The sequence below is a fragment of the Anabrus simplex genome, chromosome 1 (genome assembly GCF_040414725.1).
Source record: "Anabrus simplex isolate iqAnaSimp1 chromosome 1, ASM4041472v1, whole genome shotgun sequence".
Classification (NCBI taxonomy): Eukaryota; Metazoa; Arthropoda; class Insecta; order Orthoptera; family Tettigoniidae; genus Anabrus; species Anabrus simplex.
The window spans coordinates 598,637,976-598,659,819 of record NC_090265.1 but is presented as its reverse complement, the minus strand read 5'-3'; the positions used below and the strand labels follow the sequence as shown (position 1 = coordinate 598,659,819).

At 38.1% G+C, this 21,844-nt stretch overlaps 1 protein-coding gene across 2 annotated transcripts in view; it reads right to left on the bottom strand.

The window, feature by feature from the left end:
- LOC136857180 (CD109 antigen) overlaps nucleotides 1-21,844 on the bottom strand; it is a 271,611-nt gene that overhangs the window by 18,113 nt on the left and 231,654 nt on the right. Inside the window, exons 17-25 of one of the 2 annotated variants that reach the window (XM_067135625.2) lie at nucleotides 21,398-21,529; nucleotides 17,840-18,008; nucleotides 17,391-17,655; nucleotides 12,752-12,938; nucleotides 10,287-10,423; nucleotides 5,903-6,036; nucleotides 5,588-5,823; nucleotides 4,974-5,135; nucleotides 4,082-4,278 (exon numbers count right to left, since the gene is read on the bottom strand). In XM_067135625.2, the coding sequence (XP_066991726.2) occupies nucleotides 4,082-4,278; nucleotides 4,974-5,135; nucleotides 5,588-5,823; nucleotides 5,903-6,036; nucleotides 10,287-10,423; nucleotides 12,752-12,938; nucleotides 17,391-17,655; nucleotides 17,840-18,008; nucleotides 21,398-21,529 (1,619 nt within the window). The remainder of the gene's footprint in view (nucleotides 1-4,081; nucleotides 4,279-4,973; nucleotides 5,136-5,587; nucleotides 5,824-5,902; nucleotides 6,037-10,286; nucleotides 10,424-12,751; nucleotides 12,939-17,390; nucleotides 17,656-17,839; nucleotides 18,009-21,397; nucleotides 21,530-21,844) is intronic. The other variant, XM_067135626.2, reaches the window with a different exon arrangement.

Here is a 21,844-nt window from a genome sequence, read left to right as displayed (position 1 = left end):
GTATTCATGCGGTCAATTGCTATGTTGGATGGAGGCGTTCATAGAGTTTGCTGGTAAATAAAGTATTAATCGACATATTGGCATTCCCTCTGATCCCATGTAAAACAATTATATATATTTATTTATATAAGACTGATCACTAACAGATATTTTAAGTAGCCAAATGTATATATATTCAAGAACCCTGAGAGACTAGTTGGGATTTCTTTTACATAACCCATCCTGGACGCTTGGGTCATTAATCTCTGAAGTATTCTATTCTCTACTAGCTAGTTTTTGCAAAGTATTGATCATGTTACCTGTGATCTTTAAATCTATATCCTTATATAGAACAATACTGTGACCTCTGTTCTGTTTTGTTACACCCCCCCCCCCTCTCTCTCTCTCTCTCTCTCTCTCTCTCTCTCTCGGAGATGGTGCTTGCTAGTTTCTTAAAGACTGGAACGCAGTGGTTGGAAAAGGAAAAGATGAAGAAATGGTAGGGTAGTATGGTCTTGGAATGAGGAATGACCCAAGGATCTAAAATTACAGTTTTGTAAATCACATGACCTCATCATTACTAACACCTTCTTCAATCAGCCAAAATGGCAAAGATACATGGACCATGCCAGACCATGGTTACTGCTATCAAATAGACAACATACTGGTAAGAAAAAGCTTACAAAATTAGGTAAAAACAGCCAAAAGCTACCCTGGAACCAACATAGACTCTGCTCAGAATCCTATGTTAATTGATAATCAACTAAGACTTAAAAGAAGGCAAATACCGGACGTGAAGAGAAGATTGAATTCCATAATGATTAAGAGCAACCGATAGGCCCAAGAGCTGTTAAAAAATATGACTGATGGGTCTATGACAAAATACGCAAATGAAGCAGACATTCGAGGAAAATGGGAGACATTTAACCTTTTAAGTGCTGAGTTACCAGTTGACTGTTCGGTACCTCAGTGCTGAGTTTTTTCATTCGTATGTAAAAAAAATTGTAGAAGGCTCAATTTTTAACTTATCAGTGGGGTGATTGGCTTGAAATGTTTATAAATGTTGGTTGTTTGTAAATCTAAACGCAAATGGAAAATCCTACACTTACGTTCAATATTATTTTGAGAGAAAACAAAATTACACTTATGTGCCCATGCGTGCATTATCTTTATGCAAAGTAAAGAGCCCAAAAAATATGATTTCCTAAAATCTGTCGGCAACTAATACATGTAACTTCTTAGAAGTATATAAGATGAAATTTTAAAATACTTTCCAAACCTGGAATGTGGTGATAGTTAAATGTTTTCTACTGGTAGTTTGTGATGCTGATTTGTTCAACTATCTGCACCAACTCCACTGGCATAAAACGTCAATGATTTTCGGGTTGTCATCAAATACTACTTGGCTCCAAGAGCCTGTGACAGTTACCTGAAACTCTGATGAAGAAAAGTAATCCATCCGCCACAAAATTAGCGATAAAATAGCTTTTGTACTCACCGTGTTTTTCTTCTTTCGTTTAGAAGGAGGCTCTGTTTCTTTCTCATATACATATTTTTGGCACTCTCTCTATCACTCTCACTTTCAAAATCACTCAACAATTCCTTAAAATGATTATCTCCATCATCACTTTCCGCTGTGGTTAATAACTGAAAGATTCTGTGATCCGAAATAACATCACGGCAAGAGCAACATCCGCCATGTTTGTTTACATCACTGATGAACTCCACAGACGTCTACAAAAATCTCTGCAAGTTACTTCCCGAAGCTATAATCTCTGATCAGTTAGTTCCACATAATGCCCAACAGATGGCAGAACGTGTCAGAGATCAAAATCGCACTCGAAAGTGAACCGGGAAACTCAAAAAAAATTTAATTCTCACACACCGACTATAGACGGGCGTAGCACTCATCGGGTTAAAGAAGAAGTGACTAAGGCATCAGAAACAGGTTTCGGAAAGGAGAGAGGGATTCCATACAAACTTTGGATAACAGGATGTGGACTGTCTCCACTACAGTTGTTCAACTTCTACACTTAATACTTTAGCCTGCATGCAGCATGCACTATTGTACTCCCTGCTTCAAATACGGTGTATACAATATGATACAATGCAATATAATATCATCTCACCTTATAACAGATGCTGGAAGTGTTGTCCTTCCTGGGTTATACAGGCATTATATCTGGAAAACACATTCTGACTGATACAAGTGAGTTTTTCCATTGTAATGTTTCTGATGTCATCTATAATGGTTTCTTTTAGTTCCTCCATTGTATCAGGATTTGTCTGATAAACCTTTTCTTTTGATCTACACCACAAGTAAGAATCACTTCACCAGAAAAGTTCTGAACAAATTCAACACCCACCTGACAAGCTGATTCATATTTAAAATACTTGTTACACATGAAGGTGCACTGCTGTAATGAAAGCATCTTTGCAAATGAACAATCCAGGAGTTCGACCTTCAATTGAGCACTCGCCATCGCAGGCTACAGACTGGCTTTCAAGGACAGAACTGGTGCTATCACACACCTGTCAGCTGAGAAGGAAAACGCTCTGTCATCGGTCAGGAGTTAAAATAAAGCCCTGTACATAGAATATGCTATGAAAGAATTCTCAGAAACCAGCAGGAGTGGTATAATGGTGAACAGAGAATGCTACAAAACAGACAGTTTTGTTCATGATGTTGCTTTAGTGGGAAATGAATATAAACTAGAACTAGATGCACTACACCTTATGAACTACATACTAAAGAATAACTGCAACATGAAGATTAACAAGAAAAAAGAAAAGAAAAATCTAAGATGAAGTGCTCGAGGAATGGAGAACAGATCAGACAAATATGGCTAGAAGGAGAACAGCTAAGGCAGGTTACTTCGTTCAAATACCTGGTGAACTCTGTAACATTGGACGGCAGAAGTACAGTTGACACAAAGTGCAGAATAGCCCAAGCCAAGGAAGCATTTTTCAAGAAGAGAAGTCTGTTAATATCAAGAAATGTATATTGAATTTTCACGACAGCATTGTAATCTAAACCAACTTTCAACCTATTAGGTCGTGTTACGTACATTTAGTACGTGTTGAAGAGATGTTAAGTACAGAACAAAAATGGCCAACCAGACACCAGTGGGATCCGAACCCACAACCTCCCGACAGGCCTCGGCAGCCGGCACAATTCATATCCTCGCCGCAAGTTGGGAGCTTCATTCATCCCCTCCCTGACCCGGTCATTGAATGGAAAACAGGTTGTAGATTTTCATTCATTCATTCATGGGATCCACTTTTTATCTCCTCTTCATCCAAAATTTAGTATTTTATTAAATTGTTTGTTGAAAATGGCTCGGTGGGTTTTCATGGAAGCAGCTTGTGCCACATTGGAGGATGGGGCATTGCAGTGTGGATCAGCACCTCACAACTAATGTGAATGCAGTTACAATGCAGGTCCCGAAAATTAACTTGTTGAACACGGCACAGTTCATGTAATATTGAACCATGGTTTATAAAACCCAGAGACAAAGACCCTGAAGCACTAAAGAACTTGTACTTCTGAAAACTTGTTAGTGAAAACTGTATGTCAAAATTGACATACAAGTCACCAGGGTGCAAAAGACTTTCTTTTCAGCAACTGAGACCATATTAATATTGTTTACCTATAATGGTAATGCTGAGATGTGGCCTGTGACAGAAAAGGATGACGGTCAAATTAGTCAACAGATGTGAGATTTTTTGAGATATGTTATGAAGAAGTAAAGATTAAAATGGTAAATGATAGAATTGAAAATAATGGCAAAGCAGACTATGAAATTAGAAATTATTTGCAAGAGAGGACTAGGCTGACCTAGTTTATGATTAATGGATGAACGGACCCATATTTGCCTCAACACGGCTGCATCTGGAGGAGAGGGAATGCTGAGAATGATACCACACACCAGTACAGATGTCAAGGCATTCTTCTTCCACACATCTCAGGCTGTTGGCTCTGATATCTTAACCTCCTTGCATGAAGCAACAATAAACAAACAATACAAAACTGGGTTTGCTAGTGATGTATATAAAGTAGACCTAAATCAGACCCTTTATTTAATAGCAATAGTTCACTAACCTCATACAACTCTGAATTGTAATCACAGATTTATTTCTGAAATCTGAATAGTATTCTTTGAGTTTCAACTCAAAACTTTTCTTCGCAGGTCTTTCTACAAGTTCTTCATAATCTATTCCATAACGAATGTCCATCTGAACTATTGCTTGGCCGCTTCCATGGGCAACAATGTTAATGTGTCCCCATACATTAGGTATCTGTAAGAAGAAAAGTGTAGATCATCATTCATTTATTTAGTTACCACAGATTACACAATTACATATTATGACATGTACCAATCGTTTAAAAAATGTGAAGTGATTTCTTAACATTAACATTAATCTATGCACAATGATGAATACTGTGTAAATAAGCGAAGACCTCAGTATTAGAACAGAACATATTAATAATAATATTTACAACAGACAAAAAAAAAATCTACATAGGAAGTATTAAAGATAAGGACATAAACAATGAGACATTGATGCACATTTTAAAGCATTTACAAGATATTAAAAATATTTACAAGTTAATAATAGCATTATTACCAGCCTCTTCAGTACTGGCTTAACGTCGCACCAACACAGATAGGTCGTATGGCGTTCTTCAGTACTACAGAAGCAAAATGACCAGATGGAACTAATATCTTTAACCTTATTTCAAAGCTTATTATATAATCTGATTCCTACAGAGTCTACATGTCTCACAGCAATGATTTTTTACTCTTGTGCTCAAAAAAATATTTCTGATTTGTGTCTGGTAATTGTGATTGTCACAATTTTTTCTGATGTGATCAATAGTTTGTTTTATGTGTAGAATGCATTGCATGATGTATATGCTTGATTGGAAAGGCCTCTTAATAGTAAAGCTTGGTTGAGATCATTATCATATTAATGTTCTAGTCATTGCTTACCTCTATGTTGTACGTCCCGGAGTAGCTTTCATTTCCAATGTGAACTGTGTGTTGGACATTACCACTACTTGGCATTGTGACTGTAACATTTATGTCCGTTATATCCTGGAGGCGGGCACGGAATGCATATTCAGTCAGCGCTTGCATTGCAATTATAGTATCCTGGAACAAGACATTGGTTAAGGTATGGGATTTTTTTTTTTTTACTATGATATATTCTGCTGAAATCCATCCTCTTCATTCTCTTTTTTCTCTGAAGAACATGATTCATAATACGAAGGTCGATCAAATATAAACGGAATTTTTGTTCCTGAACATCAGCAGTTGATAGGATTGGGCCTGTGCTTCTGCTATGCTTAGATTTTTACAATGAGGGCAGCAAAAAGCTGCCCACATACTGAGACAAATGCATTTCCAAAGCAGAAAACTATGTGGAAAAATAAATTGTAATTGCCTTGTGTTTTTCAATGAACAAAATTAATTTAAAAAATAAAATCCTGTTTATATTTGATCCCGCCTCGTACATTTCCATTCTTTTTAACAACAACATTCCATAATTTTATGACTTCCCCCTTCAAAGGACTTAATTTATAGGAATAAATATATATACTCACAATGCTTGAAATGAATCCATTGTTAGACATTCGGACTGTGTTTAGCCACTGCATTATCCTCTCCGTAATGTTAGTGATACCATCCCTTATAAGATATACCAGCAGAGCAAACGATGTTGACTCCACTGCCAATGAATCAGACTCTTGATATTCACGAGGACGAATGAATGGCCTTCGATTTTCATTTTTAATTATATTCCCTGGGATATTTTCTCGTGACCAATAGATGTAGCCATCTAAGAGAGAGGGGACGTATCAGGCAACTAAAATTTTAAATGTGGTAAATGTAAAGGAATACCCTTAACTGTACATTACCTCTCTCTCGACTTGCTTTCTGCAGCATCATGTATGCAGTATCCTTTTCACTACTGCCACGAACAGTTAGAGCATAAGTTGTGATAGCTATTTGATACGGATCCCTTAGCTTATGAAGCTGCTGCTCTAGATATCTAAAATATGACATACCATGGTTATAATTGGTGAAGAATAAATAATAGATAGCCATTATTACAATATTGCAAACATTTTTCTTAGGTTCCATTTTAGCAATTCTGTTGTGCTTCTACCAGTCTTTTGTCTTGCCCACTTACATACATTTAATCAGTATACTCATTAATCTGCGTTTATTTTTGACATAGTATATGAAAACTTGATTCATTGGTCAATTATTATGAAATAACAAATATAATGAACTTCATCCAAAATGGAAAAATTGTATTCAATGTTTTGTACGAATGAATAAATGAGATGAACATCACACCTGTCCAAGTTTTAGTCCACTAAAGGAGCTTATTTATATCTATGTATTATATTTTCTTCTTTTCCCCCACCCCACCTTTCTTAGACATTGCGAGTGTATTTAGCCTCTCAGTGAGTGGTGGTGGTGATTATTGTTTTAAGAGGAAGTACGACTACCACTGAAATAGACATTGTGATAAACATGGGACATTAGTACTAGTAGGAGGAGGAGGAGGAGGAGGAGGAGTTTTCATCACTTGCTCCTTCATCCCAGGTATCTACCACAGTGTTATAGGTTGTCACTCTAAGTCTATAGAAGGTGAGTTTAAACCCCTTGAAGAATGAAAATATTGAGTAAAAACTGAGGAGGAGGGAAAATGGTATAGAGGTCAAGAGAATTATACCTTGATAGATCTCTGCTATGCTAATACCAATGGGGTTCAAGATAGGGCCAGAGTTGTCTAAGGGAGGTCAGACAAGAAATAGAAAATAAATGAATGAACAACCTTCCACTGTTTTGAATATTAATTAAAGTATCAGGAAGAATACATATTGACCTTAAAGTAGATTTAAATGAAGATGAGTAAGAGAACTGTAAAATGCCGGGTGTAACAATAAGGTATGGCCAAACTTTTAAAGGCATATTCCTCACACATAGAAGAAAAAAAATATGTTATATGGACAGAAGTCCAGAAACACTTCATTTCCATGTTAGAACTCATTTTCTACAACTCTACACAGTATGTTAATCATAGGTAACACACATGAACAGAACGTACCAGCATATCACAAGAAATGTTCAAAATGCCCTCCGTTAGCATTGATATATGCATCAACCAACCACCACAATGAATCCTGGTTGCATTTATGTATTCTTGGAGTATTGTGTATGGATTCACAGCCTTCCACAATACAGGCACGAAGACACTCTGCATCTTGTACCAGGGTTCAGTAGATCTTTCAAATGTTCCCACAAATAAGTCTAGTGGTTTTAGGTCTGGAGAGCATGGAGCCCAGGATATTGGTCCACCTCTACCTATCCATATGTCACAGAATTTGTTATTTAGAAGCTGACAGACATTAACACTGAAATAAGCAGGAGCACCATCATCCATGAAGTACATGTTTTATCATATATGTAAAGGAACATCATCTAGCAGAACAGGGAGAGCATTCTCTAAGAAAATTTGGTAAGTTTGCCTGTTGAACCTGGGTAATTTCAGGGTCCACTTTTCTGCACTTTGTTTTCTATTGCTTCTGATCTTTGGCATCAACTGGTGTAATGTCTACCAATCACATGTCGACCTCTCTCTTCCTTAGCTGCCCCCCCCCCCCCGGTTCAAATGTTGCGCCATCTTTGCAACTGAAGTACTACTACTGTGCAGTTCATGAAGGCCATCAAAACATCTTCCTTTCCATGACACGGAGATGATGTTCATGTCCTTTTTGTGTCTGGTCAGCACTGCATACCATGTACAGCTACTGGACATATGACCATTCTGTAAATCTAAGTACAATGGAATCTTCCAGTCAAAAAGGATTCCCATAACTTAGCGCCACTTCATTCAGGCTGCGTTTATGAAGTTCCTTGCGTCTGGCAGTGTATTACAATTTGAAACAATGATTAATCCCAAATATTTAAACTGATTTGTTTTAGGAAGATCTACACCATTTATGTTAACAGACCCATTTTTCTTTGCTATTCACACTCCAGATACTCTTGTCTTCTTGACATTACATCACAGTTCATATTTATGCAAGTGACTTTCCCAGTGTTGGACTAGCTGTTATTCTTGCCAAGATTCGCAGGAGACCATAATATCAGTAACGTGGTGTCTGCCAATCCGCAGTGATGTTGTCCAGGCATAGGATAAACAAAAGCAGAGATAAAGCCAATCCCTGATGCACGCTAACTTGGATAATGAATGGTGCAGAGATTTCTGCAGCACATCAGACATAGCTGGTGACCTTCAGATACAGGAGCTGGATCCATTGAACATAAACTTCTGGTATGCTGTGCAATGTTAGTGTATGCCACATAAGATTATTGACGTCAACAATATTGTGAAGATGCACATCCAGTATACGTTCGAAAACCTTCATAGTGTGGGAGCGCAGGCAGATTGGTCTATAACTGAAGTAGTCTCCGACACAAACTTTATATTTCCATGTTGGCATGTTGGAATGTTAATGCTAGTAAGCCAGGTGGGAGGAGCTTCATATTCATCAGAGATTTAAATGAACAGATCTGCCAGAAACTGAGCTGCCTCAGACCCAAGCAGCTTCCATACTTCAGCTGGAAGGTCATCTAGTCCAATTTTGTTGATAGCTGTGGCAACTATTTCAGCAGTGATGGCTGAAGCAGGTCCAAATACATATTTCACAACTGGCATTGCTGGACAGTAACAGCGATTGGGAATTAAAAGTGCGAGGGCAAAAAATTGTACCTATAACAAACATTATCCAGGTTTGTGAGATATAGCAGACACACGTGCGCGTGCGCGCGTGCTTTACAATAACAATTTCACCAAAGGAACAATATTACACATTTACTATTAAATAGTACAGCGTGATTATACACTTAAAAATCATTCAGTATTTGACTTCACACTAAGAAACTAACAGACACTAAAGAGTCTGTCAGACCGAAGAATGCGCACGGCAAGCGAGTGAATCATACCTCAGCGTCCATCACCTTGGCAAAAAAAAATATACCCCTGCTACCCTTCCTCACAGATGTAAAGTCCCTACTACTTCTTGTGGCGCTATAAAAATCCGTTAACCGCGAGAAATGTTTAGTGCATATTTCCGCTAATAATGTTGTTACTAATTAAAGAAAAAGGAAAGAATTGCTGATAAGGCAAAAGGGCTTGTACAAATTGCTTTTTTAATAATTCTATAATTCCTAGATTCAGCCAGCTAAAATGGAATAAAATTTAATGTTTTCACAACAAAGTGGGTTGCTGCTACTGTTGCTGGATGTGGAAATGTAATGTTTTCACCGCAAAGTGGGGGAGGGGCAACTGTCCCCCCCTAATCGCCGCTATTGTTGCTGGATGTGGAAATTCTTCATTGCAGATGGTCTCAAAATGCCTCCTCTAATGGCTAAGGATCTCAGCTGGGTTTTGCAGTAATTTATAGTTTTCATCAATATTGTTACGACGTGCCCAATATCCTATGCAGAGCAATGGCAATTCTTTGCTAGGTGATAGATCTCTGGTGTATCCAGTTTATTGTAGACAGTCTTATATTGGTCGTCTTTTGCCTTTGGCACTTCTCTCTTTGCCATCGACTTCAACTCTCTGTAGTGCTGACTATTCGAGTCCTGCCCTAAGCCAGGTCCTGTAGGCTAAACATAAATATTAAATACCTGAAATGCTAGGTAAGGTTTTTTAGACACAGACAAGATCCAATGCAGCTGGAAAACATGTGCTTTCATTAATGGTCAGATGAGAAAAACCTACCTGTACTTGAAAGTGAATACTTTAACAACTGTAAAAACAGTTTGTGTTGAGTTCCTTGTCCAGGCATCAAAAGAAAAAAAATCTTGAATAAATTCATAATAAAATACTGATAAATGCTCTTATGAATTTTGAATTTGATCTTTTCTCTGTGTATTTTGAAGTTGCATTATTCTTCTTAGTGTAAGAGTGATAGTAAGTACTTTATGATGTGTTCAGGTTTTCTAATAAAAATAAAATTTCCTGTTTTATGAAAAATTACATTATGTGGACCCTAACATAGTTCACCCAATAGAGATCCATTTCTCCACCACCTGGTAAAGTAAAACAGAACCTCAAAATTGACATGCAGGCAGCCTAGATGGCACCATATCAATATGCCTGCACACAGTAGCTGAAGCCAAAGATAATAACAATCTTTTGTTTCCTATTCTTCTTTGGTTGCGATATATTGTTTTATGTACCATTTCTAAAGATTAAAAAGTACTGTATTTCATTACCTCATGGCTCTAATGCTGGATAGAACTGCTTTAGTCTTCAGTTTGCCTTCCAACAGCTCCATTACATCATGAAGGGTGATGAGCACGTGAGCAGTTAGTGTTATATTACCTAAATAATCTCCTTTAATCTGGGATGTCTGGAGAAAGAAACAAATTGTCAAAGGCATACATTTACACTGACTGACAGAGCAAATGCAACACCAAGAAGGAGTGGTTCGAAAGGGATGAAAGTTGGGGAAAAAACAGAGACGGCACGGACGAATAATTGATGTTTATTTCAAACTGATATGCAGGTTACACAATGCGCACGGCATCGACTCAGTAGGATGTAGGACCACCACGAGCAGCGATGCACGCAGAAACATGTCGAGGTACAGAGTCAATAAGAGTGCGGATGGTGTCCTGAGGGATGGTTCTCCATTCTCTGTCAACCATTTGCCACAGTTGGTCGTCCGTACGAGGCTGGGGCAGAGTTTGCAAACGGCGTCCAATGAAATCCCACACGTGTTCGATTGGTGAGAAATCCGGAGAGTACGCTGGCCACGGAAGCATCTGTACACCTCGTAGAGCCTGTTGGGAGATGCGAGCAGTGTGTGGGCGGGCATTATCCTGCTGAAACAGAGCATTGGGCAGCCCCTGAAGGTACGGGAGTGCCACCGGCTGCAGCACATGCTGCACGTAGTGGTGGGCATTTAACGTGCCTTGAATGCGCACTAGAGGTGACGTGGAATCATACGCAATAGCGCCCCAAACCATGATGCCGCGTTGTCTAGCGGTAGGGCGCTCCACAGTTACTGCCGGATTTGACCTTTCTCCACGCCGACGCCACACTCGTCTGCGGTGACTATCACTGACAGAACAGAAGCGTGACTCATCGGAGAACACGACGTTCCGCCATTCCCTCATCCAAGTCGCTCTAGCCCGGCACCATGCCAGGCGTGCACGTCTATGCTGTGGAGTCAATGGTAGTCTTCTGAGCGGACGCCGGGAGTGCAGGCCTCCTTCAACCAATCGACGGGAAATTGTAATTGTTCTGGTCGATATTGGAACAGCCAGGGTGTCTTGCACATGCTGAAGAATGGCGGTTGACGTGGCGTGCGGGGCTGCCACCGCTTGGCGGCGGATGCGCCGATCCTCGCGTGCTGACGTCACTCGGGCTGCGCCTGGACCCCTCGCACGTGCCACATGTCCCTGCGCCAACCATCTTCGCCACAGGTGCTGCACCGTGGACACATCCCTATGGGTATCGGCTGCGATTTGACGAAGCGACCAACCTGCCCTTCTCAGCCCGATCACCATACCCCTCGTAAAGTCGTCTGTCTGCTGGAAATGCCTCCGTTGACGGCGGCCTGGCATTCTTAGCTATACACGTGTCCTGTGGCACACGACAACACGTTCTACAATGACTGTCGGCTGAGAAATCACGGTACGAAGTGGGCCATTCGCCAATGCCGTGTCCCATTTATCGTTCGCTACGTGCGCAGCACAGCGGCGCATTTCACATCATGAGCATACCTCAGTGACGTCAGTCTACCCTGCAATTGGCATAAAGTTCTGACCACTCCTTCTTGGTGTTGCATTTGCTCTGTCAGTCAGTGTATTTTTGTTTTGAATGCTTAGTGATTTTGGACAAAAATATGGGCACTTTACCAGCTGAGTGACTAGTTTTCTGCATAATATTTCCTTTAGATATCTGAAGTTGACTAATAGAGCTTTTTAAGCATAGTCAGTTTGCAGTAAATCTTATGGGTTTGACATAGGTATACTCTATAGAGGAAATTGGGAATGGTATCTGCATTTGGTTATGTACCTGATCACTAAATGTAAATTATCTGTCTCGTCTTCATTTTCTACTGGATACAATTCCTGCTCACTCCAATTCATTTACTGCATAGCAATGAGCTGTACTCTTTAAGGTCTGTAGGTACATGTTACATTTTGAAGCTAACTCTCATGTCATTTCTGGAATGCCAAATGAAAATTAGCTTGTACTTTTACGTGGGATCTGAATCATAGAGCACAACTTTTCATTTTTAAAATCCCACATGCATTGGTCAGGATTCGAGCTGCAGCTGCCTTGCTGAGAAGCTGGCAATTGCCACTCAGCTGGCATGGCCCTTTTCCAGAATGCAAAATTCACTTTGTTAAGAAAATGTTTGTAATCATTATTTCTATACTGTTAGGCGTCCCAAATGAAAGAGCTAATTACAAATTAGAATCATTTTACTTTAGCTACTATAATTGGCTATGTAGTACAGGTGGTATAGCTGTGAGCTTACATTGGGAGACTGTGCGTTTGAACCTATCCTGAAGGTAGTTCTCAAATGTTTCCCATTTTTATTCCAGGCAAATGCATGGCCACTGCTTTCCCAGTACTAGTCCTTCCCTATTCAAGTATAGCTGAAAACTTGGATGTTTTGACATGAATTTTCCCCTCTCCTTTTTATGGACACTAGATTACTCACCGTGCTTTCCATCTTTTGATCCAATGAGTATCTGTAGTATGAAGTTTCAGTGAAGCACCCAACTTCATTCTGATATAATAATATCCATTTTATGGTATTTTTAAAAATAATTGGTTCTATATAGAAGTACTCCTCCCACTCTTGAAATGATGCATGCTTAAAAATCCTGATGGTCCATGATGTAAGCCTGAAAATTAAAATTTGTCAGTGAGTAAGAAGCAAACCAAAAATTGTTTTAGATTACAATTAAAAAGGTGATGAATAGATAAAACCAAATATTTGGGTAGAATCACAGTGTGCAGCTTTTCAATCGAGTGTTTTGCATTTAGAATAAACCTATGCAGATATTTGTCACACCTAGACTGTCAGTAAATGATGATACTCTAGTGTAGTTTTTTCTATTCTTTTTTGGATGGGATATATTGTCTCATGTACAATTTCTAAAGATTAACAAGTATTGTATTTCATTACCTAGTGGCCCTAATGATGGATAGAACTGCTGTGATGCATTGTCTGTAACGGTGTTTGGATTTTTAATCAATGGGAACTAGGATAAGAAAAAGGAATTCACTGTGTTCTGTGAGCTGAAGTGGTAAACCTTGAAATACCATGACTGAAAGTGGTATTTTCACTCCTCTGTCTGCTCAGCATGGGTTCCCAAAGAGGAGTTCACCTTACTGGAGACTATCAGACCATTCCTATTTTTTTTTTTTTGGAAAGTGGGAATCAAGCCTAGGCTAATGAGGTAGAAAGTTACTACACCCACCACTAGACCATGGAAGTAAATGAACTATTTGAATACACATTTAATTATAGTTAAATTAATTTTTGTTGATTCTCTTGGTCTGATGTTTCGTTTACTGAATTTTTGTTCTCAATTGTAATCTCTGCAACAACTGGATCATGTGAGCTTCTAGATATGATTTGCACAATTTTGAAAACGATTATGATGATGTAGTCAATCTTGGTAGGTGTGCTATTTACCAACTGATGAGCCCAACTTAGCACACTGGGGCGAAACGCTGGCAGCCAGGAATGAGTTAGCTGGAAAATTTATAATGTCCAATAACGGACCACTTACATTGGTGTTAATCTGATTTCTTACAATTGATTGGGGACTGAACCCTGGACAGAAACACCATCAAAAGTTACATTTCAAATATCTGGGATGCTGGCTAACACAAGACAGAATCTGAATGTAGAAAGAAAAACAAGAATGAAGATTTCAAGAAGAGAGTTTCTTAAATTAAAAAATATTGCACGATTTTAAATGGACGTATTGTAAAGTGTTGTGTGTTATCAGTGCTATTTTACGGTGATGAGAGATGGACACTAAAGGCTTCATCAGGTCTTGAAATGTGGAAGTATTGCAGAATGTTAAGGTTCATTTGGGTAGACCATGTTACCAAGGAGGAGGTTCTCTGTCATGTCAGGAAACTATATGAAGTCTCAACCTTTGCAAAACACAGGAAAGCAGCCTATTTTAGTCACATCTTCTGAAATGACAAACACAGCCTGATATAACTGATCATAGAAGGCAAGACAGAATGGAAATGTGGACGTGTGCAGAGAAGATTATCCTGGATGTGGAACCTCAGACAATGGTTCGACATTCATGACATGGGCTAATCTGATTCAGAAAATACAAAATACTAGTTACTCCATGACGGTAGCCAGCCTTCTGTAAGAAGATGAGACTAGAAGAAGACTACTATGACTATACATTTTTAAGGTAAACATTTTCGTTAACAAAGAGAGCATCCACAAAGAAAAGGAACTTATTGACCAGCAGGTGCATAGATATGAATACAAGAAACAAATTTGCAGAAACTTCTATCTGGAGCACTTTGTTACTTGGTAGTGAGAGCTGGACATAGGGGAAAATGAATAAAATGCGAATGGGAGTAACAGAGACATAGGTATAGAGACAGATGACCTGAACAAGCTGGGCAGAGATAAAATAAATGTAGAGGTACTCAGAGAGGTCAATAGAGACCACTGTTGTGGCAGCCAAATCTATACTTACATAATGGGCATCAAGATTCAAGAATCATTTAAAGACTATTGTCTGGTTTCTTGATTGAATGCTCAGCATTAAGGCCTCCAGTCCAGGGAAACCTGGGTTTGATTCCCAGCCATTCTGGAGACTTAAACTGTATTTTGTTCATTCTTCTGTCTTGGGGATTGAGTGTTTATGTTTGTCCTGATTCACGCTTGTTCATATGCACATAACACACCACACTACCAACTACCACAGAAAAAATAAAAGGATTAAGAAGGTGCAGATTAGAAAGAAATAGTTACGAGTGGTTGAAGGAGTAGGAAGAGATTGAAGGAACTTGCTACGAAATTTAATTTAACTAAAAAAATCAGCTAAAAATAACATGATGGCAAACATAATTGGCAGCCATACGAAGTTTAGGGAGCAATGGAAGGATATGTATAGATACATAATGTAAAGGTAGTTGGATATAAAGATGATGTCCAGAACAGAGGAGGCGACTAATAATGTAAAATTACTGAAATTTACGTATAATGAATAAAGACATTTATAAAAAGATACAAAAGTTGAAAGCTAGAAAGGCAGCTGGAAATGATAAGATCACTGGGGATGATACCAAATGAATGGAGAGTTGCAAAAGTAGCCCCAGTGTACGAGAGAAAGGGTGACAAACATAAAGTGGATAATTACAGCCCAGTCAGTTTGACATGTATTTGTAAGCTCTGGGAAAGGATTTGTTTGCAAAATTACTAATTGGTTTGATAGAAGACAGTTTGGGGTTAGGAAAAGTAATTCCAGTGAAACTCACCTTGAAGGATTCCAGCAAGATATAGCAGGTATTTTAGATTCAGGTCAAATGGACTGTATCGGTATTGATCTATCCAAGGCTTTTGATAGGGTAGATCATGAGAGATTACCAACGAAAATAAGGGCTATTGGACTAGACAAAATAGTGGTTGAATGGGTGACTAAATTTCTAGAAAATAGAACTCAGAGAATTAGAAGAATTAGAGTAGATGAAATGATTAAGAGGGGGGTCCTGCAGGGCAGTATTATTGGACCTTTATGTTTTCTTATATAAATTATATGAATAAAGAACTGGAATCACAGGCTATTTGCAGATGTTGATTTACTATGTAGATTAATAAATGAGTTGCAGAATTGTGAGCGACTGCAGGGGGATCTAGATAATGTTGTGAGATGGACAGTGGACAATGGTATGGTGGTAAATGCGATGAAAAGTCAGGTTATTTCACTAAGAGGGTACATTGTCTCAGTTTTAATTACTGTGTTGATGGGGTGATAGTACCTCATTGGGTACACTGTAAGTACCAAATAGTGTTAATATAAGAAATTATCTTCATTGGGGAAATCATATTAACAAGGTTATTAAGAAAGGTTACAGATCTCTTCACATGGTAGTGAGAGTATTTAGGTGTTGTAGTAAGGATGTAAAGGAGTGTGCGTTTAAATCTGTGGTAAGACCCCAGTTAGAATATGGTTCCAGTGTATGGGAACCACACCAGGACTACTTGACATATGAACAGGAGAAGATTCAAAGGAAAGCAGCACAATTTTTTCTGGGCAATTTCCAACAGGAGTGGTGTTACAAACTTTGGGCTGGGAAGACTTGGGAGTAAGGAGACAAGTCGCTCATCTATGTAGTATGTGTCAAGCTGTCAGTGGAGAGATGGCATGGAATGACATTAATAGATGAGTAAGCTTGAACGGAGCTTTTAGAAGTAGGAAAGATCATAATATGAAGATAAAATTGGAATTCAAGAGGACAAATTGGGGCAAATATTCATTTATAGGATGAGGAGTAAGGGATTTGAATAAATTATCAAGGGAAATGTTTGATAAATTTCCAAGTTCGTTGAAATCTTTTAAGAAAAAGCAAGCTAAACAATTGACAGGGAATCTACCACCTGGGTGACAGCCCTAAATGTAGATCATTGGTAACTGATTGATTGAAAACACAATAGTGAATACTTCTCTTCACATATAGTTGGGTCAGGAAGGGGATCCAGCCGCAAAATAGGGTCAGGTCCACATTTGCGGCACAGTTTCCATCCACAACCCCTTCAGGGTGTGGGGAAAGAGGTGGAAGAAAATGAATATTGTTATTATTGGACTGGCATACTCTTGTACAAAACTCAACTGCAATATTGATTTGAACGATCATTAAATGATAAGTTACTAATAGTGCCATACTAATATTCTTGACATGTATTTATATAAGTTTTGATTCCCATAGGGAACTTGAAATAGTAAATTCATAATTCCAATATAATTTGTTTGTTATTGGAAATTAAAAATTTTCCAGCTAACTTGGTATCTTTATGCCTGCTAGGCCATCAGATGATACAGATTTTGATTCCCATAGGGAGCTTGAAATGAATAAGTAAATTCATAATTCCAATAAAATTGGTCTGTTACTGGAGAAATTCAGTACTCTGGGTGAGGATTTGTATAGGCTTAATGATTATACGGCAACAAATTTGAAGAAGCTAACAGTCTATGGGATCAAGTCATTGTAATGACTGGACGAGTTTCACAAACTTTCAGAAGAATATGGTTGGGAATATGCATTAAAATGTAGTTATGCAATAACAGCACTTGAGTTTCATATCTTACCATACTGAAGGATAAGATAAATCCCAGTTTTTGAACCAGCCTTTCTTGTTGTAGTATCTCATTATTTGAGAAAATATGACAGTTGCTTCTTCCAGTACTTGCTTGCATGTGTGTAGCTTCAGCTGGTTAGTAAGACGCAGGAAGTGAAGCATCCAAGTATTGGCTGCTAATTCAAAAACTCGTGCTTCTGTTCCCTTTGTCTCAGTCCCAAAGACAGCATTTGTAGTCAGAGGGATGTTTGGAAATACAGGTCCAATTACATCACCTACATGAGGCAAAATAAAACAGTCATACAGGCTATACTTTTTACAATGAAGTCATATCTATGAAGAAGTCTGAAAGGTTTAACCATTGAATCAAATTATAATATAAATCAAACAGTAAATCAATACCACTGAATCAATTCCCTGGGACTAGAATGAGATATGCTACTTATTTTAGTACCTTACCAGTTACAGTCACTGACCCAGATGTACTTCCAAAGATATAGCGTCTCCATGCTTCATACGGTACTAGTGGTGATTCTTGAACTATTATGTCCATATACTGCAGGACAATGGCTCTGGTTTTTAGATCTAGAAATACAGATGTGTGCTTGTTGATATGTCCACCTTCGGCCTTAATCCAAAACAAACAAATTCCATTCATTACATAGATTGCAATAGAATTTTAAAGTTATTACCTAATCCTAATTATACCTAGTAATATTTTCTCTTGATTACCTCGTTAAGCAAACAGTTTGGTAGGTACTTCCAATTATTAGTTCTGTAACATTGGGACACACTCACTAAAGATATTTTTAGTACAATGACTGAGAAAAAATTAATATTCCCATATCAGAGGCGGTCATCTGCCTCGAAAGCAATTTTTCCATAGAACCAATGTTTTGTTCCATATATTTTAGGTAAATATTTTTCAGAACCTTTCACACCTAAATTAGCTTTACCCATGCAGAATCACTTAAAAAGCTGTTATCAATATTAGTTTACATCAAATGTTTCAGTTTTATTGTTAAAAATCAAGATGTCCATGTTTCTTTGGGAATTTGCTGCTTGTCTGTTTTTGAAACAACCCTGTCCAGAGTGTTTTATTAAAATTGCACATCATCATACAATAGAATTTTCTATTGTGAAAATCAACAGACTGTTTCCAGTCATTCGACCGACTCATGAATGGAATGAATGGAGCCCCCATCTCATGGCGAGGATAGAAATTGTGCCGGCTGCTGAAGCATGTCGCACTTTTTTTTAAGCAATAATTAGTGACTAACAGGTGAAATTATATTGTAGTGTGTTGCTAGAATGAAAGATTACAGGGAAAACCGAAGTACCCAGAGAAAAACCTGTCCCACCACCACTTTGTACAGCATAAATCTTATATGGAGTGACCGGGATTTGAACCATGGAACCTGGCTTTGAGAGACCAGTGCGCTGCTGCCTGAACCATGTAATCTGATTTTCTACTGTAATACAATATACAATTACAATATAAGGGTTAATAAGAAAAAGTAATGCCTCGAATAGAATGTACACTTTAGAAAATATAAATATAAATCACCTTTTAATAAATAGGTATAATTAACAATTCATATAATGAAAATTAGTTTCAGTTATGCTATACAAGTAATCATGGAATATAGTTTATAAAACTATTGAGAAATCAAAAAACCTAACTTAATATTTAACCATTAATTGCTATGGTCACAATTTCCTCTGCATCAGCAAACCCTGGATCACTGAAACACTCACACTCATCCAAATGTTCGTTGCTGCCAGGGGTTTTCTTGTTCCTGCTAAGAAAGTCCGTGTACCACTTCAGTTTTTCTACATCATGCCAAGCTGTGCCAAAATGCTGTTAAAGAAATTTGTCCACATTTTGTAGTTTGCCTTCTTTCATGGCAATTCTCAGAGCAGTCTCGCCAGGTTGTATGTCATGGTAAGATTTTCCTTCCTTTGTTATTGGCTTTGCTGTACCATTTTCCAAGTTATATGCGAGTTCACCCTGGAAAACATTGTTCTTTTTTCTAGTTTTACAGAGAAGCAATTTCTTGCATTGAGAGGTCTTGAAGCGTAACTGTGCAGCTGACTTGACTGATTCTTGAGCTGTCAAGTTTTCAGTTCAGTGGTTTCCAATCCTGTCCTACCACCTTCACTTTCCCATGTTCAGCAGCATTTAAAATGGTTTTCATCTTTTTTGCAGCCTTTTCTCAATCATTACAAAAACATGGTCAGCAAATAGGAGGGAATGACCAGTACGGGAAAAATGAGTTCCATTTGTGTGATACCAGTGGGTGCGTGATCATACAACCACTTTCTGCACATATTAAGAACATTAATCGTCTCATTTTGGCTGGCACACCCATCAGCAACAAGCCGTACAGTCTTATAATCTGTCAGATTGAGACTATCCAACTCATTAAAAACAACCAATGCAACTTCATTAGATGATTTTGTACACCAATTTGTCCAAGTGTCTACTATAACATTATCAGAGATCAGGGAGTCACTTGACTCACTTTTGTTGACTGACAAATTGTAGCAATACAATTGCCCACTACAGTACGCAGATTGGTCACTAAGTTTTGGAAGAACAAGGTTCTTTTGACAGTCATAAGAAATCAAAAAACAATCATTGTCTTTAATTTTTAGGTGTTGAAAATCTGTTTGCTTGTTTTATATTAATTATATTCTGAGTCTCAAGCTGTAACACTCTTTTTCCTACTGTAATGGCTTTCACAGCATTTCTAACTTATTTTACCACTTCTCACTTCCCTCCAACTATGTCATCAAGGACTGCAAGAGACACTGCGAACAACAGCAGTTAATCAGACCCCCACCTACGCAAAAGTTATGGTGATTCTTGCCTACGATTCGGATAGTGTTTATTTAAAGATAAAAATTTCATAATGTTCCTTATTGAACTGTATCACAATTAAATTGAAACAAAAAATAAAGTGGTTCAACCTATTCAATATAAGTAAATAAGAAATGTAGTGTTACATTCTTATTTGGTTAAAAGCGGTACCGGTTTCGACCACCAATCTGGGTCATCATCAACCGATTAAAAATACAAAAACAATGCATAGGAAAACAAAAAATTAAAGGATAAGTCTTTCACAAAAGCAGTTCAAGAAGCAATATAAGACAATAGGGATTAGCACTGCATGATTTTAAAATAATTTTTTGTTTTCCTATGCATTGTTTTTGTATTTTTAATCGGCTGATGATGACCAAGATTGGTGGTCGAAACCGGTACCAATGTATCACTACATTTCTTATTTACTTGTATTGAATAGGTTGAACCACTTTATTTCTTGTTTCAATTTAATTGGGATGGTGATATCGTAAAGCACATAGTTCCCTCAAGGCAGACTGTTAATGCAGAGTACTACCATTTGTTTCGGCAAAACAATCTACGAGCAGCGCTGAGAAGAAAACAATGACACTTTATTCATAACCCATAAAAAAAATGTTAAAGCTGTTTTTTCGGGGCATCGGCCCATGTGGATCTTTTGCCCCTAAACCCACCCATCATTCTGCATAACGATGCAAGGGCGCATGTAGCAGGAGCAGTGTCTGATGTGTTCAATTGCTGGGGCTGGGAAGTGCTCTGCCACCCCCCATACTCTCTGGATTTAAGTCCCTGTGACTTGACTTAATCCCTAAGATGAAGGAACCTCTGCATGAGATTCACTTCCAAACAGTTGAAGATGTCTTGCAGGCAGTCGATCACTCTCTCCACAATATCCAGATATTAGGCAGTTCTGACGGTATCCAAATGCTTCCGTGTCACTGGGAAAATGTTGTACACAACACTGGTAGTTACATCAAGGCCCGTAAAACCTAGAATCTTGTATGTATGCTTTGCATCTAGAAAATAAATAGGTGCTACTGCTAAAATTCAACCTACGTATTTACCAAACTGGTTATTTTTCATTGTATTCATTTTTTCTTGTGCAGTCTTGATCTCTACCATTGAAACAATGATATTAGGTAAAGAATACTTACCATCACTTTAACATCATGACTTCTCTGGATCTGACTAACTTGAGTTGCTGCAGTCACATTCACTGTGATGTCTCCTTGTTCGATTGTAGGAGCAATTGGTACATCTACCTGCTGCTGACTTTCTGGATACAGCTATTAGAAAGAAGATCATTGTTCTATATTCTTAATGGGAAGATACAAGAACTTGGAACTAATATCTTCCTAACAAATATTTGATGGTAAGAAATATGTAATGGACAATTGTAATGTATCCTGTAATTAACTATTCTGTGAATTATCTGGAAATGGTTGGCTGGAGAGATACATGCAGAAAAACCTCATTAATCCAGACCCTAGTTGCTTAATCTGAACCCTAAAATAATATCTGAAAATGCAGAATGCAAGGTTTTAAAAGTGGCTGGAAGTCATTAATGGCATTTGTCACGTAGCTCCATCATGGTTTAGATT